At 43.4% G+C, this 23,705-nt stretch overlaps 2 protein-coding genes across 5 annotated transcripts in view; one reads left to right on the top strand and one right to left on the bottom strand.

The window, feature by feature from the left end:
• Window positions 1-1,034, bottom strand: part of irf1b (interferon regulatory factor 1b) — a 181,563-nt gene extending 180,529 nt beyond the window's left edge. For both annotated transcript variants that reach the window (XM_070983566.1, XM_070983567.1), the window contains exon 1: window positions 1,031-1,034. The gene's annotated coding sequence lies outside the window, so the exon portion shown is untranslated. The remainder of the gene's footprint in view (window positions 1-1,030) is intronic.
• rapgef6 (Rap guanine nucleotide exchange factor (GEF) 6) overlaps window positions 1-23,705 on the top strand; it is an 85,412-nt gene that overhangs the window by 30,412 nt on the left and 31,295 nt on the right. For 2 of the 3 annotated variants that reach the window (XM_070983560.1, XM_070983559.1), the window contains exons 3-12: window positions 5,440-5,571; window positions 10,008-10,188; window positions 11,834-11,970; window positions 13,952-14,110; window positions 15,219-15,371; window positions 16,735-16,899; window positions 17,899-18,006; window positions 18,340-18,543; window positions 19,475-19,583; window positions 19,695-19,938. In XM_070983560.1, the coding sequence (XP_070839661.1) occupies window positions 5,440-5,571; window positions 10,008-10,188; window positions 11,834-11,970; window positions 13,952-14,110; window positions 15,219-15,371; window positions 16,735-16,899; window positions 17,899-18,006; window positions 18,340-18,543; window positions 19,475-19,583; window positions 19,695-19,938 (1,592 nt within the window). Of the gene's footprint in view, window positions 1-5,439; window positions 5,572-10,007; window positions 10,189-11,833; window positions 11,971-13,951; window positions 14,111-15,218; window positions 15,372-16,734; window positions 16,900-17,898; window positions 18,007-18,339; window positions 18,544-19,474; window positions 19,584-19,694; window positions 19,939-23,232; window positions 23,245-23,705 lie in introns of all 3 variants that reach the window. The other variant, XM_070983561.1, reaches the window with a different exon arrangement.

The following is a 23,705-nucleotide window of genomic DNA, read 5'->3' as shown; positions in this document are numbered from 1 at the left end:
TCAGAGTTTGGACTCACTGATGCTTCCACAAACATAGCGAAGGTTTGTCCGGGTGGAGCGGCGGTCATCCTGCATTAGAAACATGACAGAGGAAGATCTTTAATGGTGCAGATCTTGCAGAAGCACCAGCTCTCAGTGATATTTGGCTTTGGTATCTATTTGGATTTATGAACAAAGAGACACGTGGATACACTTGATTTCTGCTCACCTCCTTAAGCGTGCATATGCCTTGGCTTTTTCCCAGCAATCCATTCGGAGACACCGAGCAACAACTCTTTCTCTGTGATGTTGTCATTTTGCTTTGTCTTCTGCGAACACAACGCTGTCTTTAAATATTCATCGAGCTTTGTTTGTGTCATTGTTTGTTGAACCCAGTTCAATTATCATCCTCATCAGGATTCATCAGTCTCATCACATTTTCTTTAATTACTTAGCAAAGCCATTTCTCCCCCTTATTATTCATCTTAATGTATTGTTCTCGCTCTGGCTTCTGTTCTTCTTTGTCTCATTCTGTGTGTTGATTTATATGTCTTCGTCATGCTCCATCTCTTTTGATAAATCTTCTGTCGTTGTCTGAAGTCTCAATCGTGTCTTTCCATTTAGTCATTAAATGAAATCCTAATGAAGCCAAGGCTAAAACTATATTGGGCCAGAAAACTATTAACTAATAATTCACGCAGAACAGAATTAAAGGTGAGGTAGCACACCCTCCCTTTTTTCGTTTTAATGGTGTAGCCCCTTCTGGGACCCTTAACCAACCAATTCCAGACTATTATGCCAGACAGGCCAGGCCTCATCCATTAATGTCTTCAGGGTTTCCCAAAACATCTCTCCACACATTAACCTACAATGTAGCAAAGATTATCCCAACACTAAATTACCTTTGGGAACCCCGCTCTCTTGTCTGTGTAGCCAAATGGCCAGTCTGGGCTTTATAGCCCATTTTATCACTGAAGAAATAGGGGGAACAGAGCACTCAGGCCCACAGCTAGTTAATCTCATTGTTAAAATCGGATGCAATAAGAGAAACAGACTTGGCTTTTATAGAAGAAGAAATAAGAAGACATCATCCTCTCTTTTTTTTTGGTTTAGCTTTCAGGTCCACAGAAAGACAAATGAAATCATACAGTTGGCTAAGAAAAGAGCACAGTGGCCATTTATGTGTTGGTTAATGTGCTTTTCTCCATGTCTGATGGATGTTTGGAGGAACCTTATTTGGCTGATAAACTGCTTGTTGTAGAACAGAGCAAAAATAGAACTATGTCCTTGTACTCTAATTATAGTCTAATTTTATTAAGTATACATATATAATACACACACATCATTGACAAGAGTATTAGGAAATTAGAAAATGTTGCTCAGCCCAACCAGTTATGTTCTTTGTTCATCATATTAGCCAATTATTCATTTATAAGATACCAAATCAGGAGGCAGCTTGGTGATCTAACAGCTTCAGCCTCAACCTTACTTTCCTGCTGCATCTTTCTCAGATTTCTTTTCTCACCCTTATTATGATTGATGATGAGGTTCATTTCTCTGCCGTTAGTCAGACTCTGGAAGTGACTGGTTTTGTGGCGGCTCAGTCTGTTTGACTGCCACACAGCATTCAGAGCCTGCTTGATCCTCCTATGATTGCGCCCGCTCGTTGACATGATAGAATTGTACAGCTGAAGGAACCTTGCACATTTATATTTAATCTCCAAACTCTCATCCTTAATGCATGAGGAAAATGGGAGACCCCGTAAACCCCCCGCCCCGCGACTTGGCCTGCTGGGAGAGGGAAAGAGGAGGATTAAAGCAGGATTAAGTCTGTGGTGTGAATAGGAGCCACGAGACCACCACAATTATTCACTTCCCCCATCACTCCCGCGCCAGACTCCCTCCTTCCATCCTTCCCTCACTCCTAAACTCACACAAACACATGAACTCCCCCTCTGGCCTTGCCTTATTTCATTCCCAGGCCCCTCCAAAGCACACACACTTGTGAAGAGCTGTCTGTCTCATATCTAACCTCAGTCTTAGTATCTCTTAACTTTTGAGCTGAATGAGCTGCACAGTTAGATTACAAACACTCCTCCAATCAGGACTTCCCCACTAAGAGGAATCAGAGCCACAGGCTAATTCATTTTTTTAAATTCAGGATATTAATTTTGTGCACTGGCGTTTTCAGGCGCTTACTTGCCAAGTAGAGCCAGATCAATGTATTGAACTGCCAGTTTTATCTGCCAGTATTGGCTGAATATGCATTTATTGGTATTTGACAACGTGTTGGCTGATTTGGAAAGAAATTTTGAACATAATTCAGAAAAAAAGGTGCCTGGTGGTGCAGAGTCTGTCAGGAATATTAACAGACTGTTAACGGACCAGTAACTTCTTAGAGTCTCCACCAGTTGCCTGGCAGCAGGTCCTGACCAAACGATAGTCCGATACATCACACCCAGTAAAACAGCACTTTGGAACATTAAACAGAGGAGATATAACGTGTTAATTAGTGGGCTTTGGAGGTGCTGATAGGTGGATTTTGACAGTACCATGCCAGCCGTTTCACCCGGTTTCCAATATTTACGCTAAGCTAATGTAGCCATCTGATTGCGGTAGCTTCAACAACCAATTTTAAGATGTTGCAGGCAAAAGAGGTTAAAAAACCTTCATACAACCACTGTAATAATGTGACCAACAGTCTCTCCACGTAGTTCAGTGTTCAGTCATGCCCTCTGCATGCATGCATGAATAAATGAATATCCGGCAAAATTATTTACATTCAACATGAGAGATAACAAGAGCATCAGTCAAGCTGCAACGGTTGGTTAGTTTGACGGCATCAAACGGAGATCCTGATGCAAACCTTAACACTCAACCTCCTCTTACCAAACTCCTTCACGTTAAAACTGAAATTTCCAACTCAGCCAATGGAAAATGTTGCTCTTTCCACCCACTGCTATGAGCCTGACAAGATGAAACCCTCGCTGTTTAGTCATATTAATAGTTTGACACCTTAACTTCTGCCTCCATGTATGTGGGGTGAATGCATTAAATGGATGCAGGGCGGGAGCTTCGTCATCGCTGCCTTATAACTGCTCCATCACACAGAAATCAATAAGTGTTTACCTGTAATGAAATTAGCAATCACTCTCTGTCCCCCGCTGTCTCTTCTTATTCACACACAAACACAACATACTGCCAGTGGAGAGCTTCAGTCCACAGCAAGCATCAGGGAAGAGAGTAGAAAATTCTACTTACGTATATGTGTGATTTAGTCAATAACACCAACAGTTTAGGATTAGGTGTTTGCCTGCAGTTCAATAAGTGAAACACAATGCATTACTCTGCTGAACCTAATGGGGAAATTGATTTCACTTAACATCAGAGGCCTGTGAGTAAGCACATGTGTGTGAATGTTGCAGTGGCACACTTTGAAATTGCAATCATACGGTTTGGAATATAGTCATATCCTATATTAATAAAGGGGTGTGTGATGTAGAAAGAAGGCAGCTGATGCATTAATGTTTGAAGTTTATAGACGCTAGTTTTACAGACCAAAAAATAAGAACAGGTTAAACAAAGTGTCTAAGCTTAATACAACACAACCAAAGCAATAACAACACAACAATGAGCACTGTCATTATCAGTAAAATTCATGAAAACTAAGATGTCATTGAACAGGAAATCCTGTGTATTCGGTCACACTTTACCTCTGTGTTTTAAAAGGTTAGTCTTAGGTCTACAGATGTCTGATTGTTGTTTATCTGCAGGGATAAACAGTGATTTAGGACGCAGCCCAAGAGTCCTTAACGTCCTGTAAATCCAGCGTACATGAATTCATTAAACTGAGTGTTCTCCTTTAATATGCCACACATTAACAACAAGCCGTTGAACTTCCTGAACTCCACCCCTCAATACTGTGTTTCCCTGTGGGTTTGGGGGAGGGAGGTGGGGAGGGTTAAGTGCTGATGGGGTCGTACAGTACAACAGGCCTATTAGGATAGAGTACTGAGGGGGCAGCACCCCCAGACTCAACGTCTTTAATATTACATGTTGGCACCGTGGTTCCTCGCAGCCTCAGCCAGCTTCCAAGCTTCATCTTGGCTCGGCGTGGCTTTGGATGTGCTGCTGTTGGTGCAAGCAAGAGGGTTTATGTGTGTGTTTGGGCGGCCAGCGCTGTCTGCTGTGGCCATGGAGGAGGTGTGCTGTAGGTTTGCCCGCTGTCGCAGGAGGACTTCCTCTCTTACTCTGACACTGCCTCGATCCAAACTGGTAAGACTGGAGAATCTGAGGTTTGGCTTTCTTTTGGGGCAATGGAGGGACTGTCTGTGTCCACTTGTCCAGCACGTAGAGATGAAACCTAGCTGCCTCACATCATAGGACATCCCATATTTAACTTCCTCAATCAGACTCTAAATAGTTTGCAGTAGCAGTCTCTGTAGAAAAACCTCTTTTCATTATCCTTTCATCTTCATCTGAGATTAAACATGTAAGCATCATACTGCTAAACTCTGTTAATGAGGGGAAGACAGAGTTTCACACCAGGATGTGTTGATTTGTGGGATGAAAATGTTTCTTTCATATAAAGTGGAGCAATGCTTCAGATTGAATGTAATGTAATTTGAAGACTTGGAGCTGGGGTTTACAGATACATTCACCTCGCGGTAGTCTCTCTCTCCATGGTGCTGAAACATTCAACCCCCCCCCCCTTCTCTCTCTTTCTCTCTCTCTCTCTCTCTCTCTCTCTCTCTCTCTCTCTCTTCTTCTCCCTCTGTTTATGTCTCTCTTCAACACCCAGCAAAAAACAGTTTCACAAAACCGATCCTGTTTTTGATGGAATCATTGGCCTAATCATGCAGCCTCATTGTTTAAGCTTGACTTTGATGCATCCTTGATTTGATGTATTTGCTTATTTTAATTGTAAAAATGGCAATGGAGGTGTAATTGCATGTTCATTATTTTTTGTTTTTTGTTTGGATTTGGCGTAATAATCTTTCTGTGTTTGGACGTGGCTCTGAATGAGTTTGAGTGTCCTTGTGTTCATGTGCATGTTTGTGCATCTTAGTGTGTCCACATACTACCTAACGTGTGTATAAAAGAAAGCAAGCCATGCCGTCCCAGTGAGACAGCCATGGCCAGAGTTTACAGTTTTATTCTTTTGTTAAGGTCACTAAAAATATAAAACCAGCCTCTCACCTCCAGCCTTCCTGTCAGGAATCATATCGCCCTCCAGCTTTGGATCATAATTTACAGCCGTCTGAAGTGTCTTCAGCTCCGTCCTCCATGACAAACAGTGCCAAACCACTTTGGCTCTCAAGCTGATGAAACATCCATGTGTGTCTGTGTGTGTGTTGGTGTATGTGTGTGTTTGTAACTTGCTGAACTAATATCCTCTCTGCCTTCTCTGGTTTCTTTTTCTCTCTCTGTCTCTGTACCACTTCCTGTCTGTCTGAACAGCTTCCTGCTGACCTCAATAAGATGCACCTAACAGACCACGCCCACCAGCAGGTGATGCACATGCCTCCCAGCCAATCGGGATGCAGCATCGCCAGCGACTCTGGAAGTAGCAGCTTATCAGATATTTACCAGGTGGGTACCTTATTGCTTCTTTAAATCATTTTATCTTATTAGTTCTTTTATTTTGTTTTAGACTGCATCAACAACTGGCAGCCCCTTTCCACACATGGAGTTTTACACCAATGATGCACAGCGTTAAAATCATGTCATCTCCAACCTCCAGTCCAAGAAACCTCGTCCTTTGAATATTCCATCAAAGTTTGGACCTTCTCTCATTCATTTCATTCTGCCACACTGTGAAAACATCTGCTCTGTGGCACAAGTGTTTTACTGGTGGAGGACTCTCCCCATCTTGATTTGCTCCCTGTCTGTTCACCTGTAGCATATCCGTCAACCCTCTACCCTCCCTCCTCATAGTCATTGGTGTCTGGCTAATTATCGCGCATCAGTCGTGCGTCCTGGTGTTCTGTCCCCTTCTGTACTTCCTGCTGCGGACGAAAGGTCACAAGCAGGAAATGAACCTAACCTTTCGAGCTCTGTATACACCTGTGCCACAGATATATAGAAGCTGTAAAATCGTCAGTGTGGATGGCCTCATAACGATCATTTTGCAGGTATTCCTTTGGTCTGCTCCCATAGGTAATATGCAGTGGTAGGGGGATTCAAATAGCATGACACCCAGTGTACATGTTCGATTTAGGGTTCTCTAAATTGAACATTAAATTTACATTTTCCCATACATTTTCATCAGGAAAAATCCCATTTCCCATTTCTCTCAGGTTTTCCTATTAACATAAATTACATCTGAAACGAGACAAACACATATGCTTATTTAATGGAAACACTGGCAACATACAGACTTTCGAGACTGATTGTGTCCTTTAAATGTGAATTCATTACCTTTTATCTGACCGTTACTGAAGGTTGCTTTTAATGCTAGCAAACTAGGGCGCTTATTTAACGGTTGCCTTCATTGCAATCACCCCGTGTAGTGCAGGAAGTGTGAAAGTGTAATTTAAAAGTCTTATTTCCAGAACAGGAGCTCTTTAAATTTGACCCTCTCCCATTGTATCAGCCTTACCTTTACTTGACATTTCAGAGCATTCAGTAGCTCAGTGTGCTCTGGAGTTAAATCCTGCTCTTGAGTGCTGGGTATTGAAATGGCTGTGAATCAATAATCCACAAGACTGTCATCTCATCATTTTAATCCCCCAGATCTCTTAATCTCCCCTTTTTACACACAAAGTCGTAATAAGTCCGAGAACCTTTCATATGGCCTCTCTGTCTTGACTTGTCCTCACCAGGCGCTGCAGTTTTTTGTTCCTCTTCACAATCTGCATGCCTTATTCTTTATTTGTGTGTGTGTGTGTGTGTGTGTGTGTGTGTGTGTGTGTGTGTGTGTGTGTGTGTGTGCGTGTGCGTGTGCGTGTGCGTGTGCGTGTGCGTGTGCGTGTGAAAGAGAGTTGGGAGTGGTTCCATCTGACGCCAGCTTGTTAGCATTGTTAGCATTCATCAATGGAACTGGTGAGGTCCATTAGCTGCAAACTAATGAGCTAGTTACAAGATAATGAGCTGGCATGAGCAATGGGCAATGCTGGCCACAAAATTAATGAGCAGGTTTGGGTGAGGAACGTAAATTAATATCCAGAATTTCTTAAAGGCCAGTTCGTAGGTTTTATTTTAGTCATATTTTAGCGAGCGAAGGGTGAGAAAGCCAACCAGAAGTCAAGTGCAGGTGCTTCGTTCCCAGCCACAACACCAAGCTTTTGGAGGCCTCAGTCTGTATTCAAAATGTATCTTATTAGGTGATTATGTTGCACATGTAACATGGATTCCCTCAAACAATGCAGTTAACAAAGAGAAAAATACTGTAATAAGAAGGAGAAAGTAATGTGGAAAAGGCATAAAAACGCACAGCTGAGACAGTGGGGGATAATAATTTTGCTGCAAATTACCATCAGGGCTGCACTAGTTACATCAAAAGTAATAGTGCAAGAATTATGGAAACCGTTCGTCATTGTCAGCAGAATCTCACAAAATCACCTGTGCCCTCAATAGAAAACAGACTGAAATGACATAATTCTGATATCTGAACCTACCTGCCACAACCTGTCCTTCCCACTCAGCCTGTCTGCGAGGCGTTTGCAGATTGATGCAAGTCAGGTCAACCTGGGTCAGACGTTTAACACCTGAGACCTGATCTCTCCCTCCTGAGATTAGATATTAATCACACGGAGCTGATCCCATCATCTGGCCGCTGACCCAGCTCTGTGTTTGTTTACAGCTGTCTTAAAGCGCTGACCCTCCAGTCAGCTGTGGTCCTCAGCTGTCAGTGTAACAGGGTGTTTTTGTTATGGGTGTCTCCCACTCGTTCTCTTCTTTCCCTCGCTCTCTCTCTCTTACAGTTCTTCACTTTACTCAACTTTTCAATCTTCGTCTGCCTCCTCCCTCCTGCCCTTTCCCTTCTTAACATCCTTCCACTGTCAATCACCCTCTATTCTTCTGTTATTCTATACTGTTCTTTTCTTTACTTTTCCCTCTTGTCCTTCATCTCTTGGGTCTATCCTGAACTTCTGATGCATTCTTTTCTCATTTTGTCTCTTTTCTGTCTCTGTTGTTCTGACACAGCATTGTAAAAAAAAAAAAAAAAAAAAAAATGTGGGGGTTTGTGAGCAGATCTGATGTCCCTCATCTCTAGGAAATGTCCTCCTCCATTCTGAGACCAGGGGACTTGGACTGAAAGGGCATGTCCTGCATGCTGAATGAATTGGGTCTCTCAAAAGCATTGAAAGATATGTCAGTGGCAGAGGGTGAGAAGAAAAGCGAGGTGTTGTTTTGTCAGGGCTGCACCACTGTTCTTTCACCTACCTTAACGCCTCCATTTTCCAACAAAGTTTAAATCGAAGGCCCCTTCTCTGCAAGAATTTAATAAGCTCCATAATAGCCTCAATCCGACAAAGGTGTTCTCAGTTGGGAATAATAAAAAGCACCACTGCACTTTTGGCCTTTGTCTCGCACTGAATACTGCTGGCCTGAGGAATACATGAAACGAATGTCCTCCAAGAATCAATAAATCGGAGCTGAAGCAAAATTAGAAATACGGTTTGATCCTGCAGAAGAACGTGTAGAATAAGCTGCTGTTGAGATGCTTGGTTTGAGTTTTCCGTGCGCTGGTTTCTGCCTCATTTATCATGTCAGTCAGGGTTTTATTTTGGACAGACTTTTCAGGCTTCTTTGTTCTTATGTATTAGGCCAAATTAAATGTATCTGGACAGGGCAGAGCTGAGCAGCTGGTGTGTTTTTAAAAGTCCTCTAAATAGCTTGACCAACCTAATTTATGAAAACAAGAGTGGACCTGTGCCTGAACTCGGGAAGGACTGTTAGCTTAATCCCCCTGCCTCAGAGGAACCAATAAAACCCTTTGGCCGGGTACCAAATCGGCACAGAACTCAGGAGCTCCATTGCATTGTTGGTCAAGGGGTTCATCTTGTAGTTTGCAGGGCAGCAAATGAACTTTTTCCCACTAGCCACAACAACTGATCCCAATCAAATCTACTCCTCATTTCTACTCATATATATTAGTGCTTACAAGATAATGTCAGTGGGACTTTTAGACTTTTTTCATATTTATTTAGCTCTTTATTCCAAGATCTCAAAGAGCCGTATGGACATTGTCACATGTAAAAAACAAAATATATAAACTAAGTAGCCAGTGAGAATTGTTGCCCAGTAATAGGCAAATATCAGACAATAAGTAGAAAATGATGAGTAAATAAATAAACAAATGAACAAACAAACACACTGTTATATGCAGTAGTTATTAAAACGGACTGAAACAGGTAAAAGAACGGTAAAAAGTCAGGCCCAGTTTTTCTGGATGGTTCTCTTTGCCAACCTGTAAGGGCCCCAGTAACAGATGGCCTGCAGTGCTGCCACTACCACAGGAGAGCTCCTCTTTTCACCTCTCGGTTGATGGTTCAATTCCCACCTGACCCCAAGACCCCCGTGCCCCTTTAGAACCATACTCTGCCAGCCATCTGTCCGCCCCGCACAGGGAAATATGGTGGAATATGAATTATTACCGCTGGATTTAAATATCTGGCAGTTCGCCTCCGTTTTCTGGTTTGGGACTCGGTGTCAGGGTGTTAGCTCAGGGTCACAGGTACAGCTGCTCATTCCAAGGTTATTCTTCGTGTGTTGCGTAGGTGAGACATCACTGAAAATTAATGAGAAATGTAATAGAGCTGTAAAGATAGAGGGGGTATTGCACAGCATAGAGATTTTTACAGATACTGCTCATTTACTGAAACCAAAGCCTACATACTGTTTGATTCCATAACTGTCATACATGACATACATCCCCATAATTTAATAGAATCTGTGTGCCATCGTGCAATGCTGCTAAACACCCTTTAGCCTCATTTTATCATGCTTTAAATCAAATCTCCGCAGACTTTTTCCTTCCTCACTCATACAGTTACCAACCTTCTCCTCTGTCTTTTCACCAGGCCACGGAGAGCGAGCTGGGAGATGTGGACCTGTCTGGACTTCCAGAGGCTGCGGTGGACAGCGAGGAAGAGGAGGAGGAAGACGAGGACCTGGAGAGGGCTTCAGACACTCTTCTGGGCAGAGACCTGGTCCGAGAGTGTCTGGAAAAAGACCCAGCAGACCGCAATGATGACGACATTGGTAAGTGAACTCTCTGCTGCCCTGTTTTCCGATCTGATTGGTCTTTATGCTCACTTTAGATGTTGTTTACAAAGTTGCTTGAGAAGGTTATTATTTCTTGCTTGTCTATAGTCAATAAGTAATATAGTGAATAGGTCGTTTGCAAATGATGTCACATGACTCTTGTTGTGGCGTTACCTGCAGATGGAGGCCAGGAAGTGATTCATTCATTTCAATGAAATTGTCTTCATTGTCAAGAAGCGAGGCACTGACAGAGTCCGCGCCTGCGTGTCACACTTGGCCAAGGAGGACTTGCTATTTTTAGACCTCATGTACACGAAACACAGCCCTTAGACACCATCTATCATTCAGTAAGCACAGGGGAGATACATAAACCCCTCTCACAGAAGACCCCTCGCAGTGATCTCTAAACACCAGTGCCCTTCCAGTGTATATTTTTAAGCAGGCAATCAGAGAGACGACCTCATTAGCGGGACCCAGTGGGGTCTTGGAGGAGAAGGTGACCACATCAGAGAACTGAGAGGAGCTGTAAAGGCCTGGCCTGCTGTGTGCCTGCTGGGAGACTGGCCTTCTCATGGCCCTCACCACCGACCGGCTCCACTCAGCTCATTCAGAGAGGAGGACGTATCTAACCACAGTTCAACCCAGGCTCACAGTAGTATCTAAGATAAATAAATAAATAAATAAATAAATAAATAAATAAATAAATAAATTTTTCTTTGTCACTAAAGTTCACTTGAGTTCAGTTTTGCACATTTGAAACTTTTGCTTCAGCAACACCAGAGTTAAACTGAAGTTTAAACTGGTTTATAAGCAAGACAAGACTCAGAAAACAATCAAAATTGAGCACAATCTGCTAAGTAGAACATTGTACAAACAAATATCGCATATAAGAGCCATCTTAGTCAGTGCACATGCCGAGACATATGTCCTATAAGATTTCAATGTTCCGGACAAATGGGAGAAATTCTGGTCAAATAATACCCGTGTTTACAGACCCTTTTTTGTTTTACGCCTAATCCTCCATTCGACTAATTTCCTACTTCAAAACACAAAGAATTGCTTAAAGCATTGTGACTGTTTAACCCAGCTTTTTAAAAGACTAAAGAGAAGAGGGACAGAGACGAGGAGGACGACAGGACAGGAAATGAGTGAGGCGATAACAGCGGGGGGAATAAAAGGCTGCGTGGTGTGCAGGTTGGAGCTGGGTCACTCTGTTCTCAGCCACAGTGCAGAAGTCGACAGATCAGTAGGGAAGGAACAGAGTGTGAAATTTCTCATCATGCATGACACTCTTAAGCACTGATGGTACGCGCTGTGCCAGGCTAACAACAGTGTGGTTGTTAGCTTGGGGTCGTTGGGCGAAAACATTTCAAGTGTCCTGTGATCTGTGTATGTTATTATATATGATGTTTGATTTCTGAGTGGGGTTTTCTTGCAGTAGGGACCATTTAAAGGTCCAGCGTTTGTTTTGGAAATGCTGCTGTTTGTCAGTGGAAAAATCAATGTGTTTCACCCGCAGACCTGAGAAGCATTGCTTTGGATGGAAGTTACATCAATAAATGCTCTTTGCATGTTTCACAAGAGGTTTTCTTTCTATTTAACTTCTTTCTTCTCTCCTCTTCTTCCTTTTTCTGCCAAACAGAGCAGCTACTGGAGTTCATGCACCAGCTGCCTGCCTTCGCCAACATGACCATGTCCGTGCGCAGAGACTTGTGCAGCGTCATGGTGTTTGAGGTGGTGGAGCAGGCCGGCACGGTCATACTGCACAACAAACAGGAGGTATGAATAAACTCGCAAGTCTTAGTATGAAGAATGTCCCTTATGCAGTAATTAGAGTTAGTGTTTTTTCTCGTTACCGGCTTCTTTTGCTGCATGTCCCTCACAGATTATTCACTAACAGGGTAATTAAGATACGCAAAATGTTTTGTTTTTTAATGTATCTGCTCCATTAACAAAATTACACTGAATTCCCTGAACACTTAGATTAGTGTTTGTCTTTATTTATTAACAAACAAGATGTGTTTCTGGCCTGCTGATTCTTAATTGGGTTGTTAATTTAATTACAGTTAAAGATCTTAAATTTGTCTTTCCGTAGCCTGCAAAATACCAACATAACCTTCCAAAAAACACACAAAAATGCACTCAAGCATGAAGGGAGTCATAGGAGGTCAACACAGGTGAACATACAAAAGCATATAAAGATGGAAGAAACAGCCAAACCCAAAAACACTGACGCCGAGGTTTGAAAGAGTCCACACAGGTGCTGACACATTCCTGTGTGTGCAGACACACACGTACTCACCGTCTTCTAGCCTGTCCAAAGCTAACTCGCACACACAGTGCAAAGTCAGTGCAGAGCAAAAGCCCCGTCAATCACCTGAGCCGCTACACAGCTAATTAATTAAGTTACATGCCTGAGAAACACGAGCCCCGTCTTGGCTGTTTGGTTGCACACAGCAGCATTGGAAGCGACAGGGTGATAAATGGCAATGAACTGCCAGCCGCCAAGCTCTGGGAGGACGGGAATCCACATCAGCAGGACAGCTATCCACTCACACACTCACACACACACACACACACACATACACGGATAGGCAGTGTGCGTATAGGTGCCCGTGCTTCCATAGCATCTGTGTCGAGTGTGGCTGATGGACGGGTCTCCTCCGCTTTGTCTGTCTCTCTGTGGACTCTGTGTTGAAGGTCAAAAAGAAGCACTTGGCTCCTCTCACAAGTGAACACATCTCCGCTAAGTGAGCGAGAAAGGGGAAAGGAAAATAAAAAGAGTCTGAAGTGGTCTGACAGACGTAAAAACAGAGGTAAAGTGCTTCAGAAGACAGAAAGGAAGAGAAAATGGAAGTAGAGGGAGCCAGCAAGGGACTGTCAGAGTTAGAGGAGGAGTGAAACCAGCTAAAGTTTCTTAACTCAACATTTTATTTGAAGAATAAGAAGTTGACAAACACTAGTTTGCCTACCTTCGTAGGCTGTCATAAATAGTCATGATAGACATTCATCAGATATATGAGATGTATTAAATTTATGCAGACATTATGAGAACAGCCTTATGTTCAATGTATATGTGGTTGGTTACCTCACCTCACCTTACTTATTACCATTTCATCATTGCTGAGAGATGAGGAGTGCGAGAGGCTGACTGCGGAGAGAAAGTGAGAAGCACTGAGAGAATTGGAGATTTGCTGGATGAGAAACAGTGAGGGAATGAAAAGGCAATGAGGAGGAAATATCAGTTTTAGTTTCGGAGGCAGCTCGGGGCTCGTTCACCCTCCCTCCCTCCGCCCGCTCACACCGGGGATGAATGGCTTGTTATATTATGCCTGCTAGCATTTCCTTTTTCAAAAGCCACCACTGGAGCCACAATACCTCTTCAGCACCATGCTTATACCTCACACACTGCACATTATGCTCACAATATACTAAATGTCAGCTGGGAACATATCGCCATTTTAGTGCAGTGACATCCAGTGTGCTCCTTGAAATCTCAAGATTTAAGATAAAACTCTGCCAAGTGATGTTAATGATTGCTGATGCACAGACAAACCGTTATATATTTGACTTTGCTGCTTGTGTGTCAACCCCAGATGTACTGCAAGAGTAGTTTAAACCCTACGGGATGTTAAGCACACATGGATGTACAGTGCTTAGCTTCCACCTTAGCTGTGGAATGAAAAGCAATAAGATCCACAAGCCAGCATTAATATTAGCATAATAACAATAAATGACGTTGCATGTTTGATTCCCACAGCTGGACCTCTGGTATGTCATACTGAACGGGGCAGTGGAGATCAGCCACCCAGAGGGAAGAGCGGAGACTCTTTGCATGGGCAACAGTTTTGGCATCTCACCCTCGCTGGACAAACAGTACATGAATGGAGAAGTTCGCACCAAGGGGGACGACTGTCAGGTAAGGGAGGCTGATTAAGACAAAAAGGTTTGCTCGCTCGTGATTGAATTACGTGACAACCTGTTGATAGCATTTCAGCTTAAAAGCAAACATTGCTTGCACTCATGCATGGCAGACTTCAGAGGTTTGTCAGGGTGAAACTAGAAATAAAGTTGAATTTATTTAGCGAGCAAGATGAGAAAATTCAGGCGCTGATACCTGAAAGCATGTTTCACAAGATGCCACCATGAATGTTCTGTCAGTTACGACATTGCTGAGTTGATTTGTTTCCTGTTTAACTTTGCGCGGGCTTTTCTTGATTTTGCAAAATGTGTGTCAAAGTGCAAGGATTGCAAAGTTACGTTTTTTCTTGATTTCTTCTTTTGACTTGGAAGTTTGAAACCACAACTATGCAACGGCACATGTGAATGTCAAGATTTTCATTTTTACCTTTCTTTTATTCATCACAAAGGCTGACATTTGTAAAAATTAGAATAGCATGTCTTTTGTGTACCTTTAAAGAGTCTTGGTTGTCTGTGAAGTCACAGGCCTGTTGCACGTTATCATGGCCTTGCAGGTTTCTCACAGAGAGCCAGTCTTGATATAGTACAATGACTTTACAGAGGTAAAAGAAACGTTGCATGCACTTGTGGTAACTTCTGTTCACACTGTCCGGTTCCTCCACTGCACGCATCATTTCCTGTCTTCAGATACAGAGGAACTTGCAGAGGTAGGGCTCAGCGAGGCAAATGCAGAAATTAACGATTTGGTGAGGGGAAACGCATCGAGTGACAATGCTGTAGGATAGTGACAAATCCTGTCAGGCACTTTCTGTTCAGTGTGAGAGAATGGGAAGTTAGTTTAGCTCCAGTGTCAAAATTGAAGTGAAGGATGCTTCTGCGAAAGGCTGAGAGGATTTTGGACCACCATAGGTACTTATTTAATCGAGTTTAGTGGGAGAAGTAGCGTTGTTTGGCCTCCCTTCCTTCGTCCATCCATCCCTCCCATGCCTCTCTCTGCCCGCCATCATGCTTCTTCTGTGCTGTTGTTTGAGTTCCCGACTGTGGTGCAGAGCAACGTTTTGCTCTTCTACAAGTTCACCCGCTTTCCCCATGTCATCCTCGACCAGTTCGTCTGCATCGCCCAGGAGGACTACTGGCGCATCCTCAACCATGTGGAGAAGAACACGCACAAGGTGGAGGAGGAAGGGGAGATCGTGATGGTGAAGGAACACCGCGAGCTTGACCGCAGTGGGACCAGGAAGGGACACATTGTCATCAAGGTTAGTGATGTTTCAAGTGCTGCGTTGTTAGATTTTAAGGAACAGAAGTTCGAAGTGTCCACTGAGAGTCTTCAATCTCAATATAGAAAAACATTTAACCTCATTGAAGGACATATCTGAACAAGATGAGACAGTGAATGTTTTAATGTCCAAGGTTAAGCTAATAAGATTGTTTAATCTCACTGTAAGCTTGGGTTAGCATGACTTCTTAAATGAACTTATCACCCCTTGTTTTTTGTTTTCTTCATTTTTATCTACTAAATACACTGAAATGCCTCGAATTGATCTGAGCACCACCTCATTGTGAATCAATTGTGCCCTCACATACAGTATCTTGCAAAAACGCCAGTGCAGCCACTCTTTGTTGGTTGCTTCGAGGCACCGTTAGCACTATTAGTGTTTGCTGGAGCATTTTCCTTGTACGCTACATTGCAAAGCGCTCCAAGGCCTTTTGATCCTTCTCCCGAGCCTCCAGAGGCAGCCAGGTATTGATCGGATAATGGGCCTGAATGATTCTCTTGGCCACTGCTCCGAGGAAGGCTGTTGGCTCCAAAAGCACATCCAGTGGAGATGAGTCAATTCACAAGTGTTAGCATTTCCGCTTCTGTTTTTGGCTTTGTTCTTTTTGTGTCAGACAAAAGTGGATGCCTTTCTAGTTTCTGTTCCCTGTCAAAAGAATCGTTTCCCCCCGAAACATCTGCTCTAATAACACTAACAAACTCACTGAAACCAGAGGAGTCAAGTTCATGTGTCTCGGACGTCGCGCGTCTGCTGCTCATGAATACAAATGAAAAGATCTAAACAAAGAAATAAAACATTTTGTCCTGAATAATACATTCAGATTTGGTCTTGCGATAAAGATGTACCCCAGCGAGAAAAAGTCAAGTGAGCTCTTGTAGTAGAGTAGAGCTGTTCTCTCTGTGTGTGTGTGTGTGTGTGTGTGTGTGTGTGTGTGTGTGTGTGTGTGTGTGTGTGTGTGCGTGCGTGCGTGCGTGCGTGCGTGCGTGCGTGCGTGCGTGCGTGCGTGCGTGCGTGCGTGCGTGCGTGCGTGCGTGTGTGTGAGAGAGAGAAAGTGTTTGTCTTTGTTTCATTGATGGGTGACTGACAGCTCAGTTCAATAGCTGCATCTTTATAGTTCATGTCCTTGTCACTTTTATGATTAATGTCGACATAATTCATTCAATTCGGTGGTGTGTGTGTGTGGGTGTGTGTGCGTACTGCTGCATTTTGCTTGCTTGTGTGGTGTTGTGAATGTCTGTATTGAATAGATTATAGTAAGAGCCCTGGTGTTATTGCAGCTGTCTTACATTTACATTTTTTTGTGCATCCTTACACGTGTATGCGGATATATTTTTCACCCCAGGGAACCCCGGAGCGTCTGATCATGCACCTGGTGGAGGAACCGTCTGTCGTGGACCCCACCTACATCGAGGACTTCCTGCTGACCTACAGGACCTTCCTGTCAAATCCTATGGAGGTCGGCAAGAAACTGCTGGAGTGGTTCCAGGTGGACAGCCTCCGGGACACGGTGAGTTCATGTGCATGTGGTCATCTGGTTTTGGTAGTTTGGGATATGAGTGTGTCTGCAGGTGTGAAGAGTAACAAAGCAAAATGTGTGGAAATGTGTGTGCGGACCTGCAAGATTTGTATGCATGTCTGTACTTCTGAGTTTGTGTGTGTTGTGTAAAGAAAAGGTCAGGTGGGTCAGTTGGCTGGCATGGGAATGTAAGTCAATGGTGCAGGACAACAGTGTAGAGTACGCACACACACACACATGTCAAAGCTGTAAATACTCATAGATTCTGTACTGTGTTACATGTGCAGAAATAAATGACGGCCCTTATGCTTCCATCAGCACTCCTAATGTTTTGTATTCATGCATGTTTATGGAAATTCACATGCTGTCCCGCTCACATGCCGATCAATACAAGTTCAGCCAGCTCAGCTGTCCTTGAGCCCAGCCGTGATTTGTTCATGCCTGAGACACCCATTGTCCATAACTGCTTTAACCTAAGATTAGTCCTGTACTGTCAATAGTCTTTATGTGGTTGTCATTCAGGCTTATAATCTTCAGCTCCGTTAAACAGGATCTAATCCCATACAGAAGGAGCAGGGAGAAAGTAACAGAATGTGGAAAGAAAGAGGGAGTGATGGCATGAGAAAGGAAAGCGAGAGAGGAAAGCGGCCATTGATTGATGCTCTGTGTTGATTTATCGGTTGCTGCTTTGACCTTTTGCAAAGGTTGGAACAACGTTACCGCCGGTGTAAATTTGAAGAAATAACTGTTTACGAATGCCCTTTTCTTTAGGGTTTTCTTCTAATTATTCCACCACAAAATTAAGCAGTAAGCCAGTGGTGAAGCATTTTTTCTGCAGCCAGGCTTAAGGTCATTATTTAGCCTCTATGCTGTTTCAAATGTTTTGCTTGCCACTTAAGGTTGTTTGTTTGTTTGTTTTCACAAAATATAGATAGATAGATCCATAATTGGACTGTCTCCTCTGAACAAAGCTCTCATTTGTCTTTACAGGTCACAAGAATAGTGCTGCTGTGGGTCAACAACCACTTCAATGACTTTGAGGGCGACCCGGCCATGACACACTTCCTGGAGGACTTTGAGAAACATCTAGAAGCGACAGTAAGATTGAACATCAATCCAAAATTAGTTTTTACTTCAGTGCATTTGAGTTCGTCTTTTGTTTTGTCTCTTTTTACTCAGTGCAGTTGAAGAGTCCCCAAAGACTTGAATATCTTGTCAGAATAGCAGCTCAGATCAAACTATTATTGTGTTAGCATTTATTTTCTTATGCAAAAACAGCTTGTTTTAAATCAGATCCAAGCATTTGCACATAATTACGTTTGCAGGTTGTTTCTCATTGCAAATCTACATCGCACACTTTAGGAGACAAGGGCTAATTTACATCCAAGACTGTTCAGGCTCGTCATTTTCCCATTTTTCACTCCTCCTCAGAAAATGAAGGGCCATTTGCGGCTGCTGAACATAGCGTGCGCAGCCAAGGCTAAGTGGAGACAGATCACTCTGCAGAAGGCGTCCAGGGAGTCGCCGCTCTACTTCAGCGTGCAGGGCGGCAGTGAGAGAGGATTCGGCATCTTTGTTGAGTCGGTGGAAGCAGGGAGCAAGGCTGCAGAGGCTGGACTCAAGCGGGGAGATCAGGTGAGAGAACACAGTGCCTTATCATGTGGTAAAATACAGAGTGTACTACTAACTGCCAGTGCTTTTTAAATAATGAGAGTGGCCTTCGTGCTTTTGGTTTTTTATACAGAGCATTTAAACAGCACATAGTAAGTGGCTTCAGGAGCCAGAGTATTGAGCTTAGATCTGTGTTTACATGCACACACTTGCCTCTGTAGAGCCCCGCTGTGAGCAAAAACAAAAGTCCAGAAAACTCTGAGACTGCAGAGGTAGACGTGGAAGATGCTGGGAAGCTGTTTGGAGCGGCTTTACGACAAGAGGAGCTTTTATCACGGAGATGAACGAGGACTTTCCTTCTCAGCTGGGCTCAGCTGGAAGTCGAAGCTTGAACTCCAGCTATAGAGAAACATCTGAAACATCGCATATGCATCCAGCTACCAAGTTTTAATCAGAGGTCACTTTTATTTGAAAAAAAACAATTTGGATATTTGAAACCAGAAGGGCTGTTGTTAAACATGAGAGCTGGTATAAGCGATTCATCAGAATTATTATCTGATGACTGCACTCACACATTTCATTCCTATTTATTGTCTTTGGTTGAGATCTTTTTTTCTCTATTTCTATCTGCAGCGCGTTTTCTGACTGTTCTTATATTTAAACTTATCTCATCTAAACATGACTCACACTGCGCTGCATACTTCCCTTTTTGTGTCATTTGGAGAGTAACCGGGTAACCACATTGTTCAGCCTTTGCATTCAGTAAACTGCTCACAGATACGCTGAGTCTGGAGAGTCGAGAATAATATCATGAGAGGCGCAGCAGAACAGCTACAGATTTCAATTATGTTAACCTAAAAGTTTGCTTTTTTACTCCAGACAAATACCTGCCCGTCTGCCTGTGAGTGTACTTCAGTCATGCTCTAATTTTGTCATTTCATCTGTCTTGTTTCAGATCATGGAGATCAACGGTCAGAACTTTGAGAACATCTCCGTCTCCAAAGCTGTCGACATCCTTAGAAATAACACACACCTCTCTCTCACCGTCAAAACCAACATATTTGGTGAGCGGTTGTACACATAGAACACAATCTGCTTCGATTCGTATCAGTTCTAATAATTCGCTGACGACTAATCCTCCTCCTCCTCCTCTCTCTGTTCCTCCATCCATCTAGTCTTCAAAGAACTCCTCAGCAGGATCGTGCACGAGAAGAAGAACGGCGGCCCTCACATTCCCAAAATCCAGGAGAAAAAGGGCAATCGCTTCTCCATCCCCGACCTTCCTGGAGACATGGAGTTCCCCACGGACCACAAGAGCACCAGGAAAATGAAGGCCAACACTGTGTCAGGAGGACGGAACAAGATCAGGAAGATGCTGGAGAAGACGCGCTTCAGTATACTGCCACCCAAACCATTCAGGTAAGAGGAGTAATGCGACGCTGCTGTCTGTCTGCACGCAGGAAGATCTTGAACAGGACTAACATTATTGTTAGTAAGACTCCAATTTAATGTATTATTAGAACTTTGCACATATACAAGAATAACAGGCAGAAGGGCATTGATTGAAATTATATATCATTAAATCTCCACTGATCAGATATGGCATCAGGGACAACAGAAGATTAGTTCAGGTGGATTTACCTTCTATGAATACCGTCCCACAGTCTCTGCCTGGATCAGCCTGCTGTCTGTGCATCAGTGTCGTAGCGAGCTGTGACCATCTGCAGACAGAAAATATTGGAGGCGTGAGCAGATATCTAAGCTTCTAGCTTTGCGACTGAATTGAACCACCTCAGAAAGTGACAGAGAAGCACATCCTCTCGCAGCTTGTACGATCAGCGAATGGAGAGATTTCACCAGGCTACAACTAAAACACTTACCTGCGTTTATTGAAGTGGTGCCACACAGAAATAAGGAATCATATGCAAGTTTCATCCCATTCCGCACCCTGAACCTCGCTCTGAAATTATTTTCTTCTGCACTCTTCCTAGTGATTGCAATACTCTTATCTTCAGCTGCTGTAATGTCGAGGTTGCAGCCAATTCACAAAAAACGTAGGCATCATAATCATCATCATCATCAAATAACCATTGTCGTTGTCACCCATAACCGTCCATTGCACTTGCAGCATCTGGAGCCATTGAAAGCAATTGTGCAGATGGAGGCTCATATTCAATATTCCACCCGTAACGTGCTGATACAGGCTTGATTTCATTTCATCATTTCATGCCTCTCCAGGCCTCATTAAACTCCATACTGTGTCAGTGTGCGAGAGGGAGGACGCCGTTCTCGCCCTGTTAATTACAGAGCTAAGCGTCAGCACGGCTCTCGCGCACTCTAAACTCACACAGTCGCTGTCACGCGTGTCCCTTGCTTTTCTCCCTCACTGTCTCCGCTCTCAGTTTCCAGCCCTGCAGTGATTATGCCCACAAAGCCACACAGTTTGCATGAAAACTGATTGCGCTCTGTCTCAAAACGCAACAAACGCTATCACACGGCCATTGATCTGACTCGATGCACAGCTTCCAAAGGCTCTCCGCTGCGCTCTATTTATCGACCAAACAAGGGTCTTCATTGCTTTTTATTTTGCTGGTCGGCACCATTCAAACCACTCTTTGGTTCAAAGGAATTGATGGCTGATTAAAGGGGCTGCAGATGAGGATGGATATGAGATGGGTGATTTGGGTCAGTCAGGATTCGTCTGTGCCTGTTTCAAATGAAAATTTGAAGGGAAGCTACACTGTAAAGTGTAGTGTGTATGTGTGTATGTATACCAAACGTACAGCCTGCACTGAGGACGGTGTAATTTCAGATACCATGCAGTTTTAAGTACGCCCACACACACACACACACTGGACTCACTGGTAAGGGCACATTAGCTCTCACAAGGATGAAACTTGTAACTCCTGTTGATATGAAATAGTCATTCACACAAAGGCCACATTTAAATGATTTGGCTCACTTCTTAAACATATTCCAAATAATTTAAATCAAGCCATAGCCTTGTTTAACAATTTTAAATCCAATTCAGGAGCTCTTGCCCAGCCTGCGTTGATAGACAAACCCACCGTCGCTGCTGCGGCTTCTTCCTGTTCTTGGCTGACATTGTGCTCCACGTCAGACAAGGATTTTATATGACAAGGACACACTGGCAATAAACAAGTCGTTTTTCTGCCAAATGAAGGTGTCCGGGCCTGCGCATGCACCTTTACACACATCCCACATTGACCAACCCAGGTGATTTACATTGCAGAGATTGGAAAGCAATAGACAGAGGTTTTAGCCTTTCGTCAGTTTATCTCAGAAGTCTGAGGTGATTTAGTGAGATGACAATAAAATAGTAACCCCATCTCCCATGATGCCGTTTCCAGCCTCTCTACCTCTTTGTGATACAGTTACATGCCTTAAATCATGATGCAATCACTGTTCTGTTATTGAGCGTTTGTGCATCTCAGTGTTCACCTTACAAGACGTCAGCGTCTTACTGCTCGACTGCTGCACCTGGCTGTATTCACAGAAATAGCTTTCATGTATGTAAAATAGGTCCTACTATATCTACTGTAGAATATAAGTCAGTAATGTCTGTGGTGACATGAGTGGAAATGTTCTGGTCAAAAGGCTGCCGCCTACCAATTTCAAATAATTGGTGCACTTTCATGTCCATGGTTGAGTTGCTCTCTAATAGCGTAATAGACCATTAACCTGGTGCTTCTCATAAACTGAACTTGTAAGATGCCATAAGGGACAGGTTCAGGGCTCTGCCTTGTTTTCCACTGTGTTTTACAAACTAGAACGTCATAGAAAAGGCGTACGGCAACACTGGGACAAACGGTATTTTAATGAGCTGTTGTGAAGGCGTGCTGTTAGTCATGAAAACGGAAAAAAGTGGCGCTAATATTCATTTTCTTTAACACATTTTACAGACGTGTGAAGTCAGTTTTTTTAAGTTAAAAAAGCCCCACCTGCAGTAGGAGGTCAACAGAATGGCGCAACCACAAGACCGGCAGCAGTATTTACTTTTTACAGGAACATTGAACGTCGCTGTAAATGTGCCATTTCTCAACTGACGTGTTAAGAAAGGTGTGACTGTCAAAACCAATAAATGAATCATTAAGAAGAAGAAGTTATGACTCTTTTTGTCTTCCTCAGGTACCATCACAAGAGCAGCTTTAAATACCAGGCTTTAACTTTTATGCTTGATTATTGCTCGATGAAACATTTTGTCTTTCCAGGTACAAGTGATGAAGTTCATTTCTGTACTTGCATGTTTTGTGTGAGTCACAGTGAATAATTCTGCTTTCTTTCATATTCTTCCTGATGATGTAATCCTCATGTCCTTTCCTGCTGGAGATCCTCTCACTAGTATGTCTTGTGAAAAAGGTCAAATAGTCGTTGGATTTCCTCACAGATCCTTCAGTTTCCTGTCATGTGCTCTGTGTGAATCGATGCTGGCGCTCAAAAGCTGCTCCTGACATTTTTCTGCTTATTTATTTCAGCAAATCTGTCAGTGCATCCAAACTTTAGCTGTTGTGTATTCTGTCAGCCGACATGTGTGTCTGTGCCGTTGTAAGTGTGCGGGCCTCGTCACTCTGCTGCACTTGCGTCGCTGAGTCACTTCGGCACAGCTCTGCTTCTGTTTTTTGGGCTTGTTTTCTTTTTCTTTTTCACGCTTTTCAATGTCGTCTCTTTTCCCGTTTGTCTCCGCTGCTTCAGGGGCCTGTTTGGGTAAGACCTCTTGCGTAACTCCCCATCCTCTAACCATTTGATTCAGTGCTCATCTGCAGACCTGCACACAGCAGGCTGCCATACACGCACGCACGCACGCACGCACACACACACGCACACACACACACACACACACACACACACACACACACACACACACACACACACACACACACACACACACACACACACACACACAGCACCACTGACCTTCAGCAACGACTGCATTTATAGATTTCATGCTAATTCCTTTAACACACTCTTAAGCAGAGTCGAACGTGTTTTTTCTCTTTGTCTTCTCATTCAGACTCTCCACTTAAATTTGTGTTCACCACTTCTTCCTGCTGTCAGTCTTAGACATTCTGTTCTTCAACCAGATGTGCTGTATTCTGCAGTCAATAAAATATCAGGGAGGCTTTGGTTTAATGCAGTGTTATCGGCTGCAGGTGCTTTGGGTTTCT

Source organism: Chaetodon trifascialis, chromosome 16 (genome assembly GCF_039877785.1).
Source record: "Chaetodon trifascialis isolate fChaTrf1 chromosome 16, fChaTrf1.hap1, whole genome shotgun sequence".
In the NCBI taxonomy this organism is placed as follows: Eukaryota; Metazoa; Chordata; class Actinopteri; order Chaetodontiformes; family Chaetodontidae; genus Chaetodon; species Chaetodon trifascialis.
Note: the sequence above shows the minus strand (reverse complement) of the source record. Positions and strands in the feature narration are given on the sequence as shown.